We start from the raw sequence: 24,591 nt of genomic DNA, 5'->3' as shown, positions 1-24,591 counted from the left end.
TCTCATGGTAATAGCATTGGTTTGTTGAGCAGAGGTTGGTATGTTAGACGACTCATGAGCACATCTGCGTCACAGTTCTAGGGACCTGGATTCGTATCCGGCCTTACCTCTTTTCTCGCAGTGCCTGACTGGGTTTTTTCCAGGTACTGTACTCCCGTTTCCCCCTACATCCCAAAAACATGCGTGGTAGATTTATGGTGGTGTCCAACGAAATAGACAAGCCTGTGTAGCGATCATTTCATTTCAGGTAGGAATTATTCCTGTCAATCTCAAATAACCAAGAAGTATTTATAATGCCCAGTTGACTCATTTGAGAACAGGGTTTTAAAAAAAAAAAAGTGTCGCAGAGAGGTTTACAGACAAAGGTTAATTTGTGGCCGCAATACGCTTGTGTATGGAGGAGATGATGCCCTGTCCTAATTTCTTTCCCAATCATAGTTGATGAATGCAAATTAGTGTAAAACTGGGGGTCATTCATTTAAATATTGGTATTTGTATTGAAAAAAATTGAGTCGGTCTATCACGATGTGGGATTTATTCCTGACAACAGATCCAGCAACGAAGTATTTGTATGAGTCCAGACTTTTATACGCTTTTGAACTTTTCTGTGTAAATCTTGGATGACTTACCATATCCAGTTGTCCAAGACAAGCAGAAGCAGATTAACAGACTACTTTTTTTCTGCAAAAACATCGACTTCGGCATTAAATATGGATCCTCTTACTCTCATTTTTCCATGTACCTTTGTTTATTATCACCTTCTAAATGTTGAACGGTATCTCACAAAACTGTGGGTGTCGGGCTATAAAACATATTTCCATTTTGTCTCAATGGAATTAATTTGCAACAATTCTTTCTCTGACCAGCAATAAGGCGAGTCATGTGATTTTTATGACTTAGGCGCACGAGCTCTATTAGACCCCCTTGTTATTTCTCCATCCAGGCAAGATAACATCATACCCAAAGGTATTTACTCAACTCTCTTGGCTCACACGATTTACATTTGTATCCTATTCTAAATCCAAATGGTTAAATATGATGTTGGTCTACCCTTTGTAGGCTTAACAGCTTCAATTCTTGAGGGGAGGCTTTCAACGAGGTTTAGGAGTGAGTTTATGGTAATGGTTGCCCATTCTTACAGAGGCATAGAGTATTTATGATTCTTATTTAGGACAAGAAGGCTTGACTCACTGTCCACTCAAAATCCACCCAAATATGTTTTATTGGGCTTAGGGTAGGACTCTGCGGGCCAGTCAAGTTCATCCATACCAAATTATCTCATCCAAGTCTATTTTCACCTTGCTTTGTCCACTGGTGCAGCTGTTTTGGAATAGAAAGGATAATCCTCAAACTGTTTGACAGTCCAAAATTTCTTGGTATGGAGAAGCATTCAGAGTACCATTCATCGGAGGCCATGGGGAAATATTTTGGACGTTTCCAACTTCGTGGGAACGGTTTGGGAAATGGCCCCTTCCTGTTTCAACATGTGGATGTGGATAAACTTGACTGGCCTGCACAGTCTTGACTTCAACCTTACAGAATATTTTGGATGATTACAGTGGAGACGGAGAGCCAGGCCTTCTTGTCCAAGATCAGTGTAACCTTGCAATTGCGCTCATGGTAAAATGGTCATAAAATCCCATAAACACACTCCTAAATGTTGTGGAAAACCTTTGAAGAGTTTAAAAATGTTATTACTTCAGAGGTTAGACTGATGTCGTAGTCAAAAGCTGTGGATTAAGAAAATAAAATCTCTGAGTCAAGGGAAGTGAGCAAATACTTTTGTCAATATGGTGTATTTTGAACATATGCACCAAACTTGGTGGGAACTAGAGGCTCACACGAGTATTGATTTTGACTCCCAGTCCCGCTAACCCGAGATTTATCATCCTCGTCCGTCCCAATCCCGAGTGAGTTTTATTAAAAAAAAAAAAAAAAACACCCACTCCTAAAAATATTTATTCTGTTCTCTCCTAAACCACACCGAAAATTTGGCAGAATCCCACTTCCATCCTTCCCACCCCTATGTTAACTTTTGGTCAATCCTGCTCCGATTTTATTCATACAGTAACTTGAAAGTCTCCAAAGTGGATAATCCACTCCTGTCATGGTTTCCACTCTCGGTAACGTTTTCATCATTCCCGGTCCTGTCTGCCCCCAGTGACTCTCGCTATCGTTCCTGCCAAATTCTGAGATTTATCGAATTTTGCTGTTATTGTTGTAATCACATATTTGAACAGGGTGTGGCCAGTCCAGGGTGTTCCCCACTTCTTGGTCAGCTGGGATAGGATTCAGCTCACCTGTGACCCTAATAAATACAAGTGTGGGGGAGAGAGAGACTGAATTCTACACTCACATCAAAATCTTCATTAAAAAAAGATATGTACATTTATTTTCTTTACTTTTAACCACACAAATGGTTTGATGCAAAGCATATGGTGTTTTTTTTTTTTTTTTGAGGCAAGACTTGATACAATCTGCTTCTGATAATTAATAGTAACTTTAAAGGCAAGTACTTATCTATTTCTCTCCCAATTTAAATATTTTCCAAGGTGAAATGCTTCTGTCAAAATGAAGCAAGAATCAAGACTTGTAGAACACGTCACACCGTATTTCTTTACTTCCTGCGACAGCCCTCACGCCATAGCTTACTGTATGTGGCAAGTCTGGCTTTCACTACCATGACGACCATTGGGAGATGCACAACATTGCTACTAGATTGCCATCTACTTGCTGGAGAAGGGCCTTAAATCTGGTTTGAAAACAGCAAACGCATTATTTCACATTTGATGGGTGGGCAGGCACTGCATTAACCCAACTTGAATATAATTTACCCAGTTTGTATGCAATCCATTTTGTAAAGGGGTTATGGAGAATGGAGAAACGGAAGTACAAAAAAAAAGTTATTTGTGCCGTCAGAGAACAATACAAGGAAATTGAGGTTTGGAATAATCACTACCTGAAATAACAAACCTAGTACGGAAACTTTATTGGAGAAGTAGTGTGAGTGATGAGCGTCACTTTTCTGAAAGGGGTAGAAGCACAAGAAAGAGAACCAGCGAGTGACCGGCGTTTCCCTCCGCGCCTCGGGAGTGCATGCTCGGCGGCCGCAAGAAGGCTGACGTCAGCCCTGGAGCACGGTGGATTGGGAAAACGAGTGGCAAGAGCAGAGAAAACAAGACCGGTTGCTACGGGACTTCTTGTCCCCCACCCCCTGCACTCGGACATTTCGGTACGGAGAGCCCCAAACCATCCTTGCGGATCCTGCGACGTCCACAGGAATTGCTGCTTTCATATGCGTCGGTTGCTCAGTGCTGAAGATGGACGTTCGGCCGCTGGCAGAAGTACCGAGGCAGAGGCCGGTGCCTGTGTTAGCTCGCTTCCTCGCTTGAGAAATGAGGCGAAGGTTCCAGGCAGCGAGGATTTCCGGAGGGAGAAGCGCCATCTTCCAGCTGCACACAACAATAACCTGACAGCCAGCGCTGTGGTAGAGAGCCACTTCATTCATATAAGTCACAAACACTCAAAACTACTCGTCACGTAAAGTTTCTCCAACAGGTTTGTATTTCTAGGTAGCGATCATCTGTCTTCATGGGTCTGTTTTCCTGTGTTAGATATGAATTATATATGTACACGTCCACACTCCAAACATAGCTTTTATTTTGGTACTTCCTATCAGGGTTAGTGTTTTTGTAGGCAATCCAAAAAAAAAGTGGAGAAGGCAAATAGAAGGGAGCAGGGAAGAAAGGCAGAAGTCTCCAAAATGGGCAAACAAGGAACATGGAAAACACTTAACCCTTAAACAATGTCCCACAAGTGAACAAATAAATCTAAACCCAGCTACAGAGACAATGACACCTGACAATAGCAATGAGCCAACAAGAACTGCCCAGAACCAGAGAGCTAAATTGAACAGACTGACGAGACGAGGAGGAACACCTGGACAAGACACAATTAACTAACCTGTGTGGGGGTGGGGAAAAATCTCCATCCCCCATTTTCCAATGATTGGGCATTTGACTATCAAACAGAAACAAAGTGAAGGGACCTCAGGCAGCTGAAAGAATTCAGAGGGAATCTGGTAATTGAAACATTTCTACAGTGTTTGCACCTACAATTGTGAAACTTTTAATGATGTCAAATATGCTTTTTAGCAGTTAAAAAAAAGTAATTTGTTTTTTGTTGAACACGCCGGCTTATTACGTTATTGTATTTTATCGTGGGTCATTATGGTGACACTTGGGGGCTCGAGTAAGAGTTTTGAATCCAGCCCCTGATTTCACAGCATGAGAAATTTTCTTTTCAAAACTACGATTACAGAGTGTAATTTTGTCTTTGCGCCCCAGTAGGAAAAAGTCAGCTATGTGGTTTGGAATATTCGAGAGAGGAGGGGCACATCTTGGCAGTTGTGTTCAAATGCGTGTGTGGAGACGTGAGCTCATTATTTGCTCTCTCTCCCTCCCTCCCACCACTTCTTTCTTCATCTCTCTCCCGGCTCCTCTCGGGGCGTTGCCCGGCTCACTATATATACAGTACTCGAATAAACTCCTCGTGAACTCTTGGTTTTCTTTCAAACCCGTCCTGCACACTCAGCCTCCTCCTTAGTTCGGTAAGTCCCTGCTTGTTCATTTGACGCTTTTTAGGGAGCTTGCACTCGTTTTACGCTACTGTTGTCCTGGAAGCTGTAATTTAATACGGATCATAGGAAAAGACGATTGCAGAAGCGTAAAATAGCAACTATCGATTAAAGTGAAGGGTTTGGCTGTGTTCTTCAACGTTAATTAGTCGGTTGCACGTCGGCCACTGGGTGTGTTTGCTATGCGTCATTGGGTGGTCTTCTGTGGTTTGGGTGCAGTGCACTTCTCCGTGTGACAAGTAGCTGCCGGCCCGCATCCTGTCCTTTTTGTTCTAACTCATTCCACTGTGGTCCGTCTTTTTAACGACTTTTTGTCTTGGTTAAATCCAGTAGGAAAAAGGCGGATGCGGAGCAAAGGGCAGCGGCCATGAGATAAGGATGTCTGTTACGGAACATTTGGTCTAATATTAAAAGAATTTGCTCGGAGTGCCAGTGACAGCAACACCCGTATCCTCCCTTAGTGCTCCGCTATTTGTATTGGCTGTGGATGATATAATGAGTTGTTTGTTTCTACGAGACAATCGCAACTCACAGCTGCTGAATTAATACATAGACAGTGTGTAACATTCACTCTAAGTGTCATCATTCCTGAATAAAACTCAAAATAACCAACCATTTGTGTGAATTAAAGCCCAATGGGCGTTTTCTATCAAATAAACTGTACCAATAAAATCAAAGATTTTCTATACAAGAAAATACATAGATTATACGGGCGGGGCATCATGAATCACAGCTTTCTTACAACACTGAGTCGATTTAGAACTGGCTCCAATTTTGCTGTCGTCACTGTGACTATACATTGAGATATGTGTGACTCTTACATATGTTGTAAATCTCCGTATTGACCCAACTGAGTTATATGTTTTAAGTTTTTCATTTTCATGGCTACCTTTATACATGGGTTTTGTTCCTATATCTCGTCAATCATAACAGTCGTACAGTTGCAGGAAAGTGATACTATCAGTGTCATTGGACAATAACATAGTATCATGAGCTATTCTGTCGTTCCTCCTGCTTATAATTCCCGCCTTTTCTCCATTTGCAGCACCTACCTGCATCTGCAGCCATGACTGACTTGGAGAAATGCATGGAGAACCTCATTGTCATATTCCATCGCTATGCCAAAGACGACGGCGATGGGAAAACGCTGAGCAAAAAAGAACTCAAAAAACTGTTGGAGACTGAGTTACCCACATTCCTTTCGGTGAGAATGTGCTCCCTGGATGCAATGTTGGGCAACCTACTTACAAAATATTACATATTACTAGCTACTCTAATTTGAATATAAATAATTAAATTGCAACATTAGTAACTCTGAATTGGAATGTCTTAAACTACTTTTGAGGTGCTTTCATGAAAAACTGCTGCGTTCAAACCTATCGGGAGCATGTTGGATTAATAGTTGCCATGGCTCCCCCATACATAGTCCTGAGTTTGGGTTTTGACTCTGCTTTGGTTGTTTCTGTGCAGAATTTGGATGTTATCACCATGCTTGCTCTGTGTTTCACCCACATTCCAAAAACATGCATGTTAATTAGTAAACATTTAAATTAGCCGTGGGAGAAAATGTGAGGGCTGTTGTCTATATGTGCCCTGTAAATGCAGCAACTGTTTCAGGGTGTACCCCACCTCAGCTCACAAATGACTCTGAGCGGTCAGGGAAAGTGATAGATGGATGGACTGACAGACAGACACTGATGGACTTTAACAAGACAACAATGCTAGACTAAAATAATGAGTCAAAATGTAATTGCAATTCTGGGTAGTTGCAAGTTCAACGGAAGTTTAAGATATAAAAGTAATGGCTTCCATTATTGCCTACAACAAAAAGCTATAATGCCTACGGTTTGTGATGTACCATTGCCATTTGAAAGACCATCTAAAAAAATTTCCATTCAAAATTGTCTTGTGAAAATGGCCCTAGTGGTCTTCAGTTAAAAGAAACCCACATCCCGCTCCATATGTAATCTAATACATTAACATTTACCAAATTAATTTTGGGCCGAACAAACTAGAAATTCCTACAATGCTAAATAGGAGCACGCGAACAACTGTCACCCACCCAAAATGTTAATTCTGGAAGATCTTGTCTCATAATGGACAAAAGCCCACGAAATATACAGGTCGAAAGCTAACATGTAACGACGTTAACACATGGTATACTAACAAATAGCCAGATAGTGACAGGAGTACAGAAAGCTTTATGAATGTCACCCCATAGCCTGTGATCAGCTGTTGTTTTCCATTATTAGGGGGGGAAAAAAGCTTACAAATCTGACCGACCTAGACCAGTCCAGATCTGATTTAGACTGGATAGTTGTTTTGTCATCTTACCTATTCCTTGTTCCCAAAACTAAGTGTGTCTCTTTTTCCTTTTTTTTGAAGACTCAAAAGAACCCCAAAACGGTGGACTGCATCTTGCAGGACCTGGACCACAACAAAGACGACAAGTTGGACTTTGAAGAGTTTCTCCCCCTGGTCGCGGGCATCTCTATGGCCTGTGAGAAGTGTTACATGCTGCGTCAGAAGAAGGGGAAACAATAGATGAATCTTACACTTACTCGTATGTTTTGGAGTGTCTGAAGTGTCCAGAAGGACAAGCAGAGCTTTGACTGAATATCACCTTGTCTGTCTGATTAGCCCCACCACGAAACGCTGTTTTTGTATTTTTATTCTGCATGATGTGAACACATGGATTCATTTTAGTCCAAAGACCCCACCCTGCTCTTACTGGCTCTGAAACTCAGCTGGCGGCCTAAGAATTCTTTGGCACTACTATCTTACTTTACTCACATCTTTTTCTTCTAACGCATATGTACTGAATCACAAAGCTAACAAATACTGTAGGTCTAAATAAGTCATAATTATAACTTTCACGGCTGAAATAAAATATTAGCCAGCTTGCAGAATTGCTTCTCTGATTTTTCTTGGGTCACAGTTGCATGACCATTTGTTGCTATGCAGACTTTCAACAGGTCTTCCAAACATGCATGGATTCTTGTTGGTTTAAAAAAAATCAGATCAGACCCTCGCACCTCGTTTTCATGGCCAATTCTCAAAGTAATCTACTTCTGATCACGTTACGCTCACATTCAATGGCGTGAGAGAAAAAAAAATGCAAAAACAATTTAGCACTGCCTGTTTGTAGAAATCTAAGGTATTGTTATTAAGATATTTGTCCTGATTGGCACTTATTGGGAAAATCCCCATCCCCCCTTTGAAGCTTAATCCTTAGAAATCAAACCAAAATGGCCAATTTACTATTCAATTTCGGGCATGGGTCCTGAATATTTTTTTGTGCATCCTTTGATGATATACATGTCTACCCAATTTTATGTTGCTAAGTGAAACTTTTGAAACTTTCCATGGGACTCTGTTGAATGAGTTTTAAGGTTCACGTTTGAGACCCCCAGAACAGTAACTACCAACCATTGTTCTGTGAGCGACCATCACATGTGCTGTGGCAAAGTAGTCTGAACATTGTTTACAACAAAAAATGTCTTTGTTCTTCTGTGCCATTGACGTATAGTGACAGGCAAAACAATAAATGCTCTTCCACGAGATGCCAATTAACGTGTATCTGCTTTTTGTGCCATGGGAGATTTTTTTTTCTTCTGTAAAAAATGTGGCTTGGCTCAATAAAGGCTGTGAAACACTGATGAAGACTAATTTTTTTTTTCATGAATACAACAACCCGCTAAAATTGGTGAGGTTTCGGCCCCCAAAAGGTGATTCATCCATCTTAATAATTATCCGCACTACCAAGGGGGCTAGCTACAGGACAATGAAAAGCAATACCCTGCTACACAGCAGAGAAAGGATGGGAAAGCTTGGCACGAACACAACAGAATCATTCCAAGGACACCCCATTAAGAATTATATAAAGTTTATTCATGTTATACACATACATACAGCCCTACGATTGGCTGGATGCTGGTCCTGGGTTTACTTTCCTCTTGCTCAATGTCAGCCAGGATAGAGACCACCTGACCCTAGTAAGGATGAGTGCAATAGAAAATGGATGGACAAAATACATACAATATCCTGATGGGGCACAGGGCTTCCAGGATGATGTGTGCACCAGAGGTTTGGAAATGGTTTATAACACACCCTTAGAAAACAGCATAGTTGTACTGAGGAATTTAAAGCGTGACTGTACCTCATTGCAATGTTAACGTTGCTTGTGAGCAAACAGTCTTTGCACTGATGTTGATCCACAATTGGATCCATCAGTTTCAATTGGATTACCGTAATTTCTGGCCTACAGAGCGCACCTGATTATAAACCTCACCCAGTACATTTGTAGAGGAAATACCATTTGGTACATACATAAGCCGCACCTGTGTAAAAGCCACTAGTGCTCACATTGAAACACGAGATATTTACAAAGAAGAACAATACACAGAAAGAGTTTTTAAAGTTTTAATACCTTACCTTAACACAGCAACAACACAGCAGAACGAATAGGGCTGTCAAAACAAACAAACAAACGTACTGGTAATGAAAAACAGCCGCGGCAGCTCCACAGTAGCAACACGGTAGCACAGCACTTACAGGGTCAGTTAAAAAAACGTACCTAAATCAATGAGACACGGCAGTAACACAGCAGCAACACGCTAGTACAGCGCTAACGCTAGCGCAGCGCTAAGAGGGCCGGTTAAAAAAAAAACGGTAAAAGTCACTCCCTGGGCGCATATATTCCACAGGCCTGGCTCTTACCTTTTCCGCTCGAGTACCACCTTGCGGCCGTTGCACAAATTAACTGCATCACCGCATAAACATGTGGTTTATAAACCGGAAACTTTTTCAACCTTTTTTGAGCCACGGCACATTTTTTACATTGGAAAAATTTTGTGGCACACCACTAACCAAAAATGTTACAAAATGACACTCTGTATTGTAAATTTAATTACAATATAATTTCTCAATTTATTTATACTCAGTCAGTGAGAAACCTGGGCCTGTTTAGATGAACACAAAGCCGATATCCTGGCAGGAATAGAAGAAAGACACACACGAAGCTCTTCTTCAACAGCTCTCATTCTCTCTCTGTTTTTAGTTTGTATAGCAGTTAGGCTTGAAAAGCTCAGCTCACACAGATATGTTGTGGAAAATGGGAGCAATGTCAGAACAGCTTTGTTGGGCAGAATGGGGAACTCCTTGGCAGCAGTCAACCAAAAACTATCCAAAGGAAAATCAGCAAATCTTAGTTTTAAACCACGATCCTGTTTCAGTTCAGTTAGTTCCTCCTGCTCTTGTAAAGTCATGTCCTTTCCAACAACTGATGCCGAGCTGTATGGGTCCCTAACCCAGTCAAAGCATTCAGTGGAGGCTGAAGAGAAATAAAATGACAACTTCTCCTCAAGACTTTTCAAATGTTTACCTATGACCTCAGACAGTGCAGCAGTGTTGCTTTGCCGTTTGTCTGTGAGTGGGAACATCTCCAGGTTGGCACGTTGCACATGTTGTTGCCAGAGGTGCACCTTTAAACGGAATCCATTTATTTTATCTGTGCTTGTAAGCAGGCTTTCATTTCGGCCCTGCATCCTTGTGTTCAGTTCATTAAGATGATGAAATATATCAGCCAGGTATGCCAGTTTTGCGCACCACTCATCACTTGCAAACAGATTTGAGGAATCAGACCTCTCATTTGTCAGAAACATTTTAAGTTCCTCTCGCAGCTCATACACACGGGTCAGCACCTTACTACGCGACAACCATCGGACCTCCGTATGGAGCAATAAGACTTTCTGCTCCGCTCCCATTTCCTCACACTGTCATGATCCTGCCGTTCCAGCACGAGCTGGGCGGGTGTCCGCGCAGGTGCTCTGATTGGAAGGTGCACACCTGCGCCTCATGCAGCCTGATGATGCTGTGGATTTATATGACGGCGATGACAACTGGCCGGCGCCAGTTCGGATGATCTTCATGTCCCGTTCGTGTGCTCCGGTATCCCTGATCGAACCTGTGTGTACCGACCTTTGCCCGTTCTCCGACCACCCTTGTAAGCCTGACTCCTTTGATACTTCTGCCTGCGTTGATTGTTCTCCTGTGTACCGACTCCTGCTGCACCGGACTGCCTGCTCGATCCCCGACCTCGGCATATAATAAACGCGTCTCTTCTTGAACTACCTTGCGTCTTCCGAGTTCCTGCATTTGGGTCCTACTCTCGTTCCGATGGGACGTGACACACACAGAGATGCGAATATATGGCTTTTCAGAGGTGGTGTCTTTACAAAGTTCACTATGCGCACCACATCGTCCAACACAGGAACCATTTCTGCTGGTAATGTCTTAGCAACGAGGGCCTCACGGTGCAAAAAACAGTGTGTAACAATCAGATCTGTGTTTCTTTCCTTCACTCTACTCGTGAAGCCTTTGGTGCGCCCGACCATGGCTGCAGCTCCATCAGTGTACACACTTGTGCAGTTTTCCCACGTAAGTCCTCCCTGGTCAAGATATTCCGATGTGACCTGAAAAATTTCCTCTCCAGTCGTTTTTCCTGGCAGTGCCTTGCAAAATAGGAAGTTTTCTCTAATGGCATCTCCATCCACAAAACGCACATTGGCCGAGAGCTGAGAATGTCCACTAATATCCGTAGACTTGTCAACTTGCAACCCACATTTCCTACTGATCTTTTCCAAAACATGGCTTTTGATGTCTGTAGACATGTCATCAATACGCCTGGCAATTGTGTTAGCAGAGAGCGGGACTTTAGCTATGTCTTTAACCACATCAGGGCCTAGCATCTCGTTGACAATGGCTTTACAGGCAGGTAGTATTAATGTCTCTGCCACAGTGTGCGGCTTTTTTGATTTAGCAACAAGTTCGGCGACTCGGTAACTAGCTTTGAGCGCTTTCTCATTTACCTTTGTGGTTTTTCTCATAAACGTTGCCTGTTTCTCTGTGTTTACACGCAGGCGAACAAAATAGTCTATCGGCTTGTTTTGAAGCGACGGGTGTGTCGTTTGGAGATGGCGTTTAAGCTTGCTTGGTACCATGGCGCTGTTTGGATAGCTTCTCGCCACACACCAGGCATAACGGAATAGGTGTCGTCTCATCCCCGGTGAAAGTAAATCCAAACGAAAGATAGCTTTCACTATATTGCCTTGAGCTCACCGTCTTTGCTTTCTTTTTCCCACCACTCATACTAGGGCCTTCATCCGGGTCAGAATCTTGTCCAGGGCCCAGTTTGGAGTTTGCAGTTATCCTTTTTAAAAACTTCTCTATGACTGTCACCACGGCCTCTCAGGTGCATCACTAATTCTCTTGGAGGAACGAGGCAATCAGCTAGGTGTTGCCACACGGACGAATATTACATTACTCTGCCAGCCTTTACAGCACGGACACTGGACAATGACATATTTACAGAAAATTATTAATAAATGTTAATTAAAAAAAAAGTGATATTGGATAATTTCTCGCGGCACAGTGGTTGAAAATCACTGCATTAATATATGTCAAGACTCCAATGCACCTTTTTTTGTTCCTATTATACAGTTTTTATGCTGAAAATGAATCTTAAATCCGTTATAAAGGAAACATTTTTATTTTTATTGATTATTTGTAACAAATGGTTGAACATTGCTGTATCCGCTGGAAAAGGACAGAAACGTTGCGGGAAAAGCCGATCAAGGCGTGAAGTAAAACGTTGTGACAACAACATGGATCCCGTAGGAACACACTGGAAGAACGTCGATGAATTTTCCGATAATTCGAGCAAGGTAACATTATTCTGAAGGGTCGCATGAAGACGGTGAAGAATACAAACTTTATGAAGGCATTAAAGGTTATGAATTTGAGCCAGGTAGAAAGCACACACGTTCGAATTCACACCAAGTAGCTGGCGATGAAGAAGCCGACACAGCAGTCAGACCCATCATGGAGGATGTGCCTCATATTGGAAATATCGACTGGTAAGCATTTGTGATGTTCTCGTTTGGTTTAGTTAGTCATAAACTGATAAATAGTAACGGTTTTGATATTCTGAATGTATATACGAAGTTTTCGGTCTTGTTTGGAAATTGTGCAAATGCTGTGTATTTAGTGATTTGGTACATGACAACCGCGACAACTACTTTGCGTGAAAAATGCTTATTATTGCACCAAAAGTTTTTGCTTCTATCATTCAACCATGTAAACAGTGTTCTATGTTTTCAGGAAAAAAAAAACATACCTCCGCAACTTGTCTTTTGACAAAGCTCTCTGCATTTTTGGTACTTAGCATGGGGATGCGGGTGGGGTGAGCTTGTTGAATCGTGTCCAGGTTCGGCGCCTGATCCAAGTTCATGTTTTGTCCCATGAACAAGAGCGATCTGTTCTGGTGTCTGAACTGGCTGTATCGTAGGCACAGCTCCGGGTTTTAACAGTTTTTCATATTTAAAACCCATCGCAGATATGAGTCAGCCAGTAAAAGAATCCGGGGTAAAATGTTCACTGCAGATGACAGACTGCTGCCCGGGTTCTGAAAAATCAGCTCTCTTCATTTGCACAAACCTTACCCACTGTCTTCTGAGGCTTGGGTCTTTGGGAAAATAATGTAAAGTGTGACCAGTATAATTCAAATTCCAATTAAACTGAACCACACACGTCGTCACCATTTTTACGGATTAGTCTGTTTACAATCACTGAGGAAATCTCGAAACACGTTTTTTTTCTTCAGTGTGAATACAAAAGACTCCCAGTTTATCGTCGTTCCAAAACAGCTGATCCCAGATTTTATGACATCAGAGGTCCGCCCACTAAATGAGTCGTTTTGCAGGTAAGAGAAACTTGGTCAGTTTGCGGACATTATTTCATAAACACTTATTTTTTTGGTAAAAACATCAAACAGGATATGGATTTTATGGAATAGTTTAACATATCTTTTCATCTAGATAAAATAATTTGTGTTAGAAATTACAGATTGCACACACTTTAAAGGATGTAAAATGCTAACAACAAAAGTTACTATGTTAACATATCTGTGACCTTAATGAATTTAGTACAAAAAATGCTAAAGATGGATTGGATTATGGATTTCATACTTTTTCCATCAGGTTCTGTTTCTAATGCCACCATACCTGATATCATACCTTAGAACAAAAACTCCCAAGGAGTTTACACATTTCAGTTATCAGGTACTATTTCTAATGAAATACAGTTTGTAAGATAAAAAAATAACATAGGCGGACTCAGGGTAACAGCTGTGCTCAGGAAAATGGACGCAGATGTTTTCCCTATGGTCAGCTAGTCACGAGATTTGATGTAATCCTAACATACCAACACTTGGTACGCTAGCATACAACATGGTAGCAACCTGAGAAAAAAAGCGCAAAGAAAGATTTCACATGTTGCCCTGTAGTCTTGTCCGAATGAGAATTGATAAAATGCTAACATGCTAATATTTAATGAGAACTAAAAACACTAACAGCTAATTAAAGCTGGTATGCTAACACATGGTTCCAGCACATGACCACGTAGGAAAGCAGTATTGATACAAGACTTACTGGGCTGGGGAACACAAACAAAACACCAGGTGGCAGCATTGTTCTAAATTGACATGGTGAGTTGGAGAAAGTCAAGTAGATACTGATTATTATTATTATTCACAGGCGTATCCCATGCGTTGACATGAGTAACAGTTGCTAGATGAATTGTCACCAAATGGAAACTTATAATTACACTATTGCGGGGTCACAATTTTTTTACCTTGGGATGTAAAAGTAACGACATTATTAATCCCATCAGGTGAATTAAGGAGGTCCTACATGTATTGTTCATTAAAAAAAAAAAAAAATACAAACAAAAATGTATTGACCACATGGCCCAATAATTTTGCCTATTCAGTATAGTGGAAATAAGTATCAATCTGCTCCATTTGAAACTGACATAAGTGACATGTTCATTCTTAGACATTCATCGGATTTCTACAGTAAATAAATGGCAACACTACTCCTTGTAAGTTGAAACACAGTAATTTAGTTTATATTGTGGTGCTTTCTGTCACACAAGATTAACAGAAACTCTTTTAGCTTGCAGACGAAGTAGGCCAAATTGAGCAATCATGAGAAAGTACATGCTTGTGCCTGATACAGCTGATAAATCATCTGGTAATTCTTAGTGTAGCTTCATTTAACTCAACAGAAGAATTGACCGGGCACAGAACCCACAGTCAGGGTTTCATGGAAAAAAGTGCAACATCAATGTAACGTGACATTTTAATACGACACACTTTCAATGAACTACAGGAAAATGAATGGACATCAGAATCAGCTTTTTAGCCAAGTATGTAACAACACACAAGGAATTTGTCCCTGGTAGCTGGTGCCGGCCTCGTACGAAATACATGTTGAGTATGGAGGATAGTGAGGCAATTGAGAGGTAATTGTTTTTTTCATATAAAAACTCACAGTTGTGCAAATTGTGCACGATCAATGTTTCGTTAATCCTTATTGTTAATGAATATTAACAAAATCTTTATTATGGCAACAGTTCAACATTGTATGATGGAGTGAACGCTGGGAGGCGCACATTCACACACACGCATTCTGATGCGCGGAAAATGCACATTCAATATCTGTGTGATGTTAAACAAAATCCGGTAATGCAGTGGAAAGTGGAAACTTTAGTTAATTTAAATAATTTTTTAAAAATTTACATTTACTGCAAGTCATTTACAGGAATGTCTAACATTACTGGAGAGTATACCGGTTTTATAGGACTTGTTTTGCCAACTTGTCACACACCTTTTGTCATTTTACTGAGCTTTAAACCAAAAGTCATGTCAAAAGTCATTTAGAAATGCCAAACTCCCTCCGAAATGAGTCACTATTCAACAAAATTGTAAAATAATAATTACTGAATTGTGTAGCTAAATGGAAAGACAACTGTGCTATGTGCCTTTTAAACATAACGCAGCTCGTCACACATGCTTACTTGGCTTTCCAGCATTCCAGCAATTCTAAAAAGAACCAACGTGTGTCCGTAAGTGTGTGCACTAACAAGTTCTACAGGTCTTGCTCTAATTATTACCCTGGTAATGAACAATAAAAGTAAAATGAGACACTTTCCTGAAAGAAAGCTAATCTCTGCAGTTTGTCCAACTTTAGGCGGCATGGTGGTACAGCTGTAAAGCGTTGGCCTCAATGTTCTGGGGATGTGGGTTCAATCCTGGCCCTGCCTGTGTGGAGTTTGCATGGCAACACCCAACAGCAAAATTTAAGCGTTTAGTCACCATTATGATAGCAGTCTCACTCCCATGTGTAACCGGACTACAGCGACCTTGGCAGTGGGAATGAGAACAGCTATTTTACAAGTGGCCAATAAAAACAAATTAGTTTTGTCTGTGTTAACAATGGTTTCAAAAGCAATAACTTTCCTACAATCAACAAATGAACTCAAGTACCCCTGTTTGCAATTTTTTTAAGCTGTTTGGGGTTGTTAATAACTCCTGAAAGGGATCCACTTGTGTGTTATTTTTTTTTTTCCTTCATCATTCGTCTATCTCTCATTGTGTGGAAACTATTGGTAATTTGTATGGTCTCCCAAACAGTGTTTTGAATGGAATGAGACCCTTACGTGCTTGTAATGTATGTATAGTTAAACTAAATCTATCATTGTGTCCAAATTACCCCTACGTGTGATTGTGAGTGCGGCTGTTTGTCTCCATGTGACCTGCAATTGGCTGGCAACCAGGTCAGGGTGTACCTGGCCTCCTGCCCGTTGACAGCTGGGATAGGCTCCAGCCCTCCCCGTGACCCTTGTGAGGATAAGCGGCTAAGAAAATGGATGGAGGGATGAATGGATGTGTAGCTTGAGAAAACTGACCACGTTTTGGATGCACATTCCCTTGTGGATTATGTCGCACACAGATCAAACAAGCCCTACAAAAAAGTTTTTTGCATACAAGTTAAATCCATGGATCATGTAATGCCTTTGTACCAGGGCTACCATTCCCCCTGTTGACACCTGAGACTTCCCATGGCTCAAGATTGCCGCCCACTTAAAAAATGTTTTTGGTAGAATTTTTTTTGTATCTGTGCTGACATAATTCCCATTTTGTAATATAGTACCTTTATTTTTTTCCACATTTTTAGTTCTGCTGGTAAGCTTTGTTGCATATTGTTTAACACATCAAAGTATGTCTTCATTTGCTACATGGTCAGCTAATCCCATAAAGGTTTTGGCTGCTGCGTTTTTTGCTGTTTTATCTGTAAATCCATTTCCTAATGATTCTTTGTCTGTATTTGATGTGTGTATTGCACATTTACATATGGCTATTTCTTTTGGTAATTGAACTGCTATGAGCAAATTTTGTAGTAGCTCTGCATGATTCACTGTGTTCCCTGTAGTTGTCGCTATTCCTCTATTTTTCCAGTATTGTAGATTGTGATACCACCGTGAATACAGCAGCATCTGGTCTCAGATTGTTTAAGACTGTCCAATAAGATATTGTCTGTACAGTTCAGTCGTCCCAATCCAAATCTGGTTCATTTTCTGTCCAATCAGAAACATTTCGTACTACCAAAACAAATTGTCCCAAACTCTTCCACTCCCGTTGTAATGACGTGTGTGGTGGTGTCCATTCCTTGTGTAGTGCATTTAGTTTGTCAGTCAGTCTTGTTCCTGCAACCACAACTGATATACCATCTGAGTACAGATAATCCTGATTTTGTCTGGTGTGGGCTGTTATAAGTTTACAGTATCTTATACTACATAGTCACGTGCAATGAGTCACTTCCTATGTCATTTTGTGGCTGTTCAATCACATCTTGAGCTGTTTGCAGCAAGAAATCTCCTGTTCTTGTGGGAGGTTTGTTTGGAATATCAAACGTGTAATAATAGAGTGCTAGATTCCCATTTTGTAAGATATTTAACTGTCCTCCCAGTAATTCCTTTTTTTCTTTTTACTTCTATTTTTCCTGTCAGAGAGGGAATTAAGACCAGTCCTAGTTTCAGCAAGCCATCTCTTCCCAACAAACATACGGGGCAAATTAAAAATTTAGAGCCTTGAATTAGCGCATGTTTTTGAGATGTGGGAAGAAACCAGCGTGCCCGGAGAAAACCCACACAGTCATAGGGAGAACATTCAAACTCCACACAGGCGGGTCTGGGATTTAGACCCCGGTCCTCAAAACTGTGAGACCAATGCTGCACAGCTGCGCCACTGTGCCATGTGATTAAAATGTCTTAATGTTTCTGTAATTAACTGATCACAATTAATGTGTTTGGAATGTGTTCCAGCATTCTTAACACCGCTTATTCTGTTTAGAATTGTCCCTGCTAACTTCGAGCAAAAGCCGGACTACACCCTCAACTGGTTGCCAATCAGCCGCAGGGCACATATAGACATGGACAAAAGTTTACTCTCACATTCACAACATCCTTGAATGGGAACTACATCATGCTGCCCAGACTGAAATCAGGCAAAAGAACCACTATACAAACAGGGATTGTCCAACTCTCATGTTTTTTAATTATTGAACATGTAACCTGGCAAGGGAAACCAAACAACTGTAAAGTCTATTGTATGAAAAAAAGATATTGCTCACCCTCACAATTTATTTTTTTCTCAAATGCACAACACATACACACATAGAGGGTTACGTCTGGACCAGTAAGACCTGTCTGGGCGATGAGTGCACATGATCAGAGCATGAGTCATTGTTTGCATGCTCAAGTGACTTTAAGAGTGGCAATGCAGTCTCTCCAGTACAATAGGAGAATTCCATTTCACCCACATTGCTGTATGTACATACTGTAAGTACTATCTATCTATCTATCTATCTATCTATCTATCTATCTATCTATCTATCTATCTATCTATCTATCTATCTATCTATCTATCTATCTATCTATCTATCTATCTATCTATCTATCTATCTATCTATCTATCTATCTATCTATCTATCTATCTCTATCTATCTATCTATCTATCTATCTATCTATCTATCCGTCAGACTTTCCAGCCTCCCGGAGTAGCCATGGGCGAACTGGATCAAGCCATCAAGAGTTGCGTGGATGTCTTTGTGAAGTATAGTGGCGAGGACAGCGACTGTTTGAGCGCTGATGAGTTTAAGACAGTGTTGGAGAATGAGATCACCGCCTCTGACTTTAAGGTACTTAAGTCCTCATGTCAATGTTTATTGTTGTGTTCATGCAATAGTCATTTTAAGTTAACTTCAATTTGTGTTTTGCAGGGGAAGCTCTCTCTAAGCGATGTTGACGAGGCCTTTAACAAGGTGGACAAGAACGACAATGGTGAAATCAACATCCAGGAGTATGCCAGATGCATCTCTATGCTGATAAAGGCTTACTACCACAAAACTACTAAAGCCAAGAGGGGTGGCAGGGGAGGCCGTGGCAGCAGAGGAGGTGGCAGGGGGGAAGGTGGTGATGAAGATTAATGTTTTTAATCGGAATGTTTTCCACCTATTTGTCTTGTCTATCCCGATATTGTTTTTCAAGCATTGTCAGACATTGGCACTAAATAAAAACAATTAAGATTGATCATTTTCACACAGTTTAATTCTTTCTGTTTATTATTATTACTGGCTCAAGTTGACCAGATCTTGTTTGACTTTTTTTTTTATTGCTAATATTGATAAACAATAAGGAAATGCAGCACTTGCTTCATCTCTTCATATCTCATATGATAAAGGGCACGAATGAATATAATACCATACTATTCCATCGCATGCCATGCAGGCCATATGCATGTTTGTGGAATGTAGGAGAAAGCCAGAGCACCCAGGAGTTCATTCGAAACCTCTAAGTGTGAGATTTGAAACATTAACCTCTGATTTGCCTATGCTGCCTGTTTTTTTAAAGTTTTTAAAGACTATCCACATGAACCTTGAGTTGTACAAAACAAAATGGAAGGAGACATTAAGCTAATGACAGTAATCTTTGAAGTTCGTGGTAACTGTACACTTGTCTTCAATGACACACGCAAACACTCACACACACACACCCACATGCACTTCCCAATTCATTAGAGACCTCAAAATTTATAATGCAATGATGATACATTACATCAACTGCAAAAAATAACCAAACTTCTTTTTTTCCTGGTGGTGACAAATTTGGTATCTTATATTAGTGACAAGTGGTTTAAATTAGGCGAAACACTTTGCGAGGTGAGCCAGCGGCCACCTTCCCTCATGAGCCCCCATCAGACTGAATGACTGACAGCTCACACTTTTCATACCTGGCCACGTTCTGACTTTTCTGACAGGCTGAGACATTCACTTTCTCCAAATAACATATCAAGCATAGAGGAGCCTCCATGGGCTATCTTAAAACGAGAAACATCTGATACTGTATATCCACCGCAGAACCTTTTGTTAGGATTCCCACATAGTTTCTAGGCTGGACACATCCAACTACATTGTGATTGGCTACTACGTCATGATTAGGGTAAATTAGACAAAAGTAACGAGATTACAATTGCAAATGTATCAGTTTTGTACAAAATAAAAGCAAATATGTTTTTTATGGTAAAGTTCAGGCCCAGGGTTGGGCTTGAGGCTGTTTAGGATGGGTTAATGTTAGGATTATGGTTGGTGATGGTTAGTGGGAAACATTAACGCCACCACACTTTCCCATCAGGATGAAGTAAGGTGTGTAATTATAGTGCAGCAGCGCATCTACTGAAGCTAGTAATATTGGGGCAGGGTGTGTCTTGCCTGGAAATTATGTGTGAAATAAGAAATATCTTATTTAAGTACACCCAAGAGATGTGTTTATTGCATTCACGTCACTTTTTTTCAAAGGCCAATAAACACCTAAAACACTCCAATCGCATTTAAACACATAATATATTGAATGAATGAATGAATAATATGTTAAAAGGGAGTCGACACACATCCATCACTTTTAAAGTGCAAAAAACAAAACATGGATAAGGACTTACAGAAACACAAGTTACTCGATTTACTGAAATTATTGATTGAAAAAACAGTTCCTTGACCAGACCGTAGTTGGTGTGTGTGTGTATGTATGTGTGCATATGTGTTTGCGTGTGTTTGTGTGTGTGTGTGTGTGCGTGTGTTTAGGTGTGTATGTGTGTGTGTGTGTGAGAGGGAGAGAGATTGAGAGAGAATTAAGCATGCACCCCAAAGGATGCACATTTTGCAGTTACTTATGACAACCAAATAGGGCTGATGTTAGCATATACGCACATCCAAAACAACAACAAAATACATCTGCAACTTACCGTAAGGTGTTTTATCAAGTTAAATGGGGGTTGATAATTCCACATTTAGTCAGACACAGATAACAAGGCAACAAGGTATGACAAAGCCTTTCATTTTTGTGATATGAAATGTTAATATGTGTTGCAAGCTGCTGATTCATCCATTCCTTTCGGCCACTCTTCACATAAATGAGTCCTTTGGTAAGAATGCAAAGACTGTGTGCGCAACCATATGATTGCCTCACCCGATTTGGTTTGTGAATGGAATAGAGGTGCGACAATTTTTCAATTAATCAAGCTTTAAATTAAATGACAATGATTTTGGAACAGTGGTTACGTCTGCCTCACGGTTCTAAAGACCAGGGTACTATCTCGGCCCCAACTGTGTGGAGTTTGCATGTTATCCTTGTGCCTGCGTGGGTTTTCTCCATGCACTCCGGTTTCCTCCCACATCCAAAAAACGTGGATTAATTATCCATCCATCCATCCATCCATCCATCCATCCATCCATCCATCCATCCATCCATCCATCCATCCATCCATCCATCCATCCATTCATTTTCTTCGCCGCTTATCCTCACAAAGGTCACGGGAGTGCTGAAGACAATCCCAGCTGTCATCGGGCAGGAGGCAGGGTACACCTTAAAATGGTTGCCAGCCAATCGCGAGGGCACGCAGAGACCGACAAGTCACTATCACAATCACACCTAGGGGCAATTTAGAGTCTCCAATTAATGTTGCATCTTTTTGGGATGTGGGAGAAAACCCACGCAGGCATGGGGAGAACATACAAACCTCAGACAGGCGGGGCCAGGATTGAACCCTGGAACTCGGAACTGTGAGGCCAATGCTTTACAGCTGCACCACTGTGTCGCATGCATTAATTAAATACTCTAAATTTCCTCTATGTGTGAATGTGAGTGTGACCGTATGTTTCTGTGTGCCCTGCGATTGCCTGGGAACTGGTTCAGGATGTACCCCTCTATAAACACCTAAAGCAATACAAACACATTGAAACACACTATAGTGAGAGAGTGCAACAGCAACGGCTAAAAACTGCAGGTGAGAAACAACTGTAATACAAAAAAACCCAAAAAATCCTCAATATAGCGGGGCCGTAAAGCAGTGTGAATTACAAAGGTTACTGGATCTGTTTTCTGTGATAAGTTGCAGGCCCTCGATATACCTGGTGTAAAAAGTTCAAGAACCACTGCATTACATGCTCTATATAAAAGGACTTGTGATGACTTCTTATGGCAACCAATGATATGTCTATGTGTGATAAGACACGAGATAAGATGATGTATCATTTCTGACCGTTCTTTTAATATAATGACCAATAAAAGAAGGAATATCAAATGGGGTTATGTCAATTTTGTGTCAACAATAATAAACAGAGAGAGGATTCATCTTGATTGATCATCACAGTTTTTTAATTTAGCGCCAATGTTTTATTGACAACATCAGGAGAAACAAGTTAAACAGGTGCATAGCTTTCACCTACATGTTTGTTAATGATGACATATGACTGATGACCTAATTGTTACCCTTTCACTTGCCACATCCCTTGCCAGTCTTTTTGCAGTGGATATGTTTTATCAGTAGACCTATGATTTTGATGTACTCGTCCAAATCGAGTTTGCCGTCGTCGTTCTTATCCAGCTTGCCAAAGATCTTGTCGACGTCGCTTGTATCGACTTTTCCCTGTGGAACACAAATGGAGCTTTTGGAGAAAAAGAACCAACAGACAACAAGATCTGCTTTCTGAATTATGTACAGTACCTGGAGCTCTTTTTCCATCATTGCTCTAAACTCCTTCCTGTCCAGAGCGTTGTCATCGCCCGAATATTGCTCAAAGAGCTCCACCAACCTCTCCATGCACTGCAATCGATTGTTCATGGCTACTTGGGGGAGTCTAACAAATCGTGTCTCGGTAACTGTTGTGGAGGAACAGGAGAGAAATGATTGAAAAATGCCACATGTTCAGCTGAATTTTTTGAAACGGGGAAGGCTTGAAAATGTCCTGGTGGTGTGGCAGGATTAAGATTTGGGGTTCGGGTTAGGACTAAGGTACAGGTTAAAGTTACAGCTGGCTAAAATTCACTGATTCATATAACAATGGCTAATTTGAATGAGAATATCCCACCCTGTTCGACTGTAAATCATATTCCGGATTTATTTTATTTAAGTTTTTTTTAAAGGCGCTTGAGCTCGATGAATACAAGTATATCTACGTAATCCAATATTAATAACCTTTACAGTTTATAATTCGGATTTTCTAAAAGTTAGCACACTGCAAAGTCACCAATTGACAAAACTGAGTCAAACGCTTTGATGAATACCAAAATGGTCTAGAATAGATCAACTCAAAGGCAAAAAGAAGATTATATAAGATTATTTTGGAAATCATATATGTGGTTACTTTAGGGAGGCTGTGGTGTAACCTATATATTGTATACATACAAATATGTACACGCCTCCACACACACACGGATATATACAGTACTTCAAATTCCATTAATACTCACGGTATGTTTATCAGTTGAAGTGATTCTTCTCTGGTTCTCCAGCAATGTCAGTGTGTGATGAGGCTGAAGAGTGAGGCGAGTACCTTTATATACTCGTCTGAGGATCTGATTTCTGATTTGATGATTCATTCTCTGATCAGGTGTAACTCCCTACAGGTCTTACCATCTTTGTTTGGTGGTCAATGTTTGTGAAAAGAAAGCATTGTGAATTGTTCTGCCTTTATAACTGGAGGAGAGAACTGGAATTGGAAGAGAAATTGAATTTATAAAAAAATGAGTTTGTAGTTTCATAATGTGGTTGGTCAATAACGGCCATTGTTACAAATTCCTTTGAATTAGGGAGTGGTTGTCTCAATTTCCTTTTAAATTTTCTGACAAGGAATTACAGTAGGTAAAACCTGTAGGTTTGTTGATGCCATCAGTTCACTTCTCTTGAAACTTCCTCTGGTCATCTTGTATGCCCTGTATGGTTTTTTATTCTTTTCACACTTTGCTTTGCTGGCACTTTACAGTTTTTCCTCAGAACCTGTTACAAAGCTGTGTCTTTGCTCATCTGATTTTTCTGCAATTTTCTGGCTGCTTCTCACAGTAGCCAGCTCATGGACCTAACATAATCTAAAGACAGTCAAGTCTGACTGTGTTGAAAATGTAAACAATGTGTGCTGTGTTTAAAGGTTTGACAATTTCACCTTCAGGAGACAGCATTAATTAAAGTCAAGGTAATTTAAGGTGAAGTCTAATTACGTGGCTGCTGCACCACCAGGATAGAAAAGGACATCATTCCAGATTTTGACTTGAAGAAGCAATCGTGTTTCCTTTTGAGTTAGCTGACAAAGTGTTAAGTAAAACTTCTACAACTTGTCCGTGTTCTGTCAGTACAGAATTTGACATGAAGAAGCAATCGTCTGGCAAGGTGTTAAGTAAAACTTGTACAACCTGTTAGCAATACAAACACTCCGCAACCCTTCACTGAATTAATAGCATGTCTTAATCAATGACCTTTGTATGTACATACAAAGAGCAAAGGAGGTGAGAGGTAGTGCTTACAAGTATTGCACCTGAAATTGAGTGGATTCCTTGAATGGGTTTCTTCACAGCTATTGACCCAGTTGGTTCATGATACAAAGTTCAAAGTGTAAATAGGTTTACTTCATTATGTTCATTTTTTTTTTGTATCATTTTGATTCCTGTGTCGTATACTAATTTGCTGTATCTTTATTTTAATATTTGTATGTGTCTTTTAATCCTAT

The 24,591-nt window shown here is 40.6% G+C and overlaps 3 protein-coding genes across 8 annotated transcripts; 2 read left to right on the top strand and 1 right to left on the bottom strand.

The window, feature by feature from the left end:
- The first annotated feature begins 3,921 nt into the window (after positions 1-3,921).
- On the top strand, positions 3,922-8,295 carry s100a10b (S100 calcium binding protein A10b). 3 transcript variants are annotated; one of them, XM_061820731.1, is made up of 4 exons: positions 3,965-4,081; positions 4,534-4,609; positions 5,682-5,840; positions 7,022-8,295. In XM_061820731.1, exons 3-4 carry the CDS (start codon positions 5,703-5,705, stop codon positions 7,178-7,180), a joined length of 297 nt encoding a protein of 98 aa, XP_061676715.1. In that variant the 5' UTR covers positions 3,965-4,081; positions 4,534-4,609; positions 5,682-5,702; the 3' UTR covers positions 7,181-8,295. The 3 variants fall into 3 exon arrangements, with proteins under 3 accessions (XP_061676713.1, XP_061676715.1, XP_061676714.1); XM_061820729.1 differs by lacking the exon at positions 4,534-4,609 and having other exon boundaries at positions 3,922-4,081; XM_061820730.1 differs by lacking the exon at positions 3,965-4,081 and having other exon boundaries at positions 4,135-4,609.
- Positions 8,296-10,562: 2,267 nt separating this feature from the next.
- Positions 10,563-19,094, top strand: LOC133501406 (protein S100-A6-like). 4 transcript variants are annotated; one of them, XM_061821154.1, is made up of 3 exons: positions 10,563-10,640; positions 18,577-18,735; positions 18,817-19,094. In XM_061821154.1, the coding sequence occupies exons 2-3, from the start codon at positions 18,601-18,603 to the stop codon at positions 19,021-19,023; spliced, it is 342 nt and encodes a 113-aa protein (XP_061677138.1). In that variant the 5' UTR covers positions 10,563-10,640; positions 18,577-18,600; the 3' UTR covers positions 19,024-19,094. The 4 variants fall into 4 exon arrangements, with proteins under 4 accessions (XP_061677138.1, XP_061677140.1, XP_061677137.1 ...); XM_061821156.1 differs by lacking the exon at positions 10,563-10,640 and adding an exon at positions 13,386-13,397; XM_061821153.1 differs by lacking the exon at positions 10,563-10,640 and adding an exon at positions 14,071-14,180.
- A 3,130-nt stretch (positions 19,095-22,224) lies between these two features.
- LOC133501138 (protein S100-A11-like) lies at positions 22,225-23,473 on the bottom strand. The gene is made up of 3 exons (XM_061820651.1): positions 23,342-23,473; positions 22,596-22,750; positions 22,225-22,517 (listed from the first exon to the last, which is right to left on the bottom strand). Exons 2-3 carry the CDS (start codon positions 22,710-22,712, stop codon positions 22,365-22,367), a joined length of 270 nt encoding a protein of 89 aa, XP_061676635.1. The 5' UTR covers positions 22,713-22,750; positions 23,342-23,473; the 3' UTR covers positions 22,225-22,364.
- Between the last annotated feature and the right edge of the window lie 1,118 nt (positions 23,474-24,591).

Source organism: Syngnathoides biaculeatus, chromosome 5, assembly GCF_019802595.1.
Source record: "Syngnathoides biaculeatus isolate LvHL_M chromosome 5, ASM1980259v1, whole genome shotgun sequence".
Lineage (NCBI taxonomy): Eukaryota > Metazoa > Chordata > Actinopteri > Syngnathiformes > Syngnathidae > Syngnathoides > Syngnathoides biaculeatus.
Note: the sequence above shows the minus strand (reverse complement) of the source record. Positions and strands in the feature narration are given on the sequence as shown.

What these genes read in the sequence shown, in the direction of transcription:
- LOC133501138 (XM_061820651.1), bottom strand. Translation starts at nt 22,712, where the DNA reads ATGAACAATCGATTGCAGTGCATGGAGAGGTTGGTGGAGCTCTTTGAG. An exon ending in TGATGGAAAAAGAGCTCCAG is followed by an intron (nt 22,518 to 22,595) that starts GTACTGTACATA and finishes TGTGTTCCACAG; the next exon opens with GGAAAAGTCGATACAAGCGA.
- s100a10b (XM_061820729.1), top strand. Translation starts at nt 5,703, where the DNA reads ATGACTGACTTGGAGAAATGCATGGAGAACCTCATTGTCATATTCCAT. An exon ending in AGTTACCCACATTCCTTTCG is followed by an intron (nt 5,841 to 7,021) that starts GTGAGAATGTGC and finishes TTTTTTTTGAAG; the next exon opens with ACTCAAAAGAACCCCAAAAC.
- LOC133501406 (XM_061821153.1), top strand. An exon ending in TCACCGCCTCTGACTTTAAG is followed by an intron (nt 18,736 to 18,816) that starts GTACTTAAGTCC and finishes TGTGTTTTGCAG; the next exon opens with GGGAAGCTCTCTCTAAGCGA.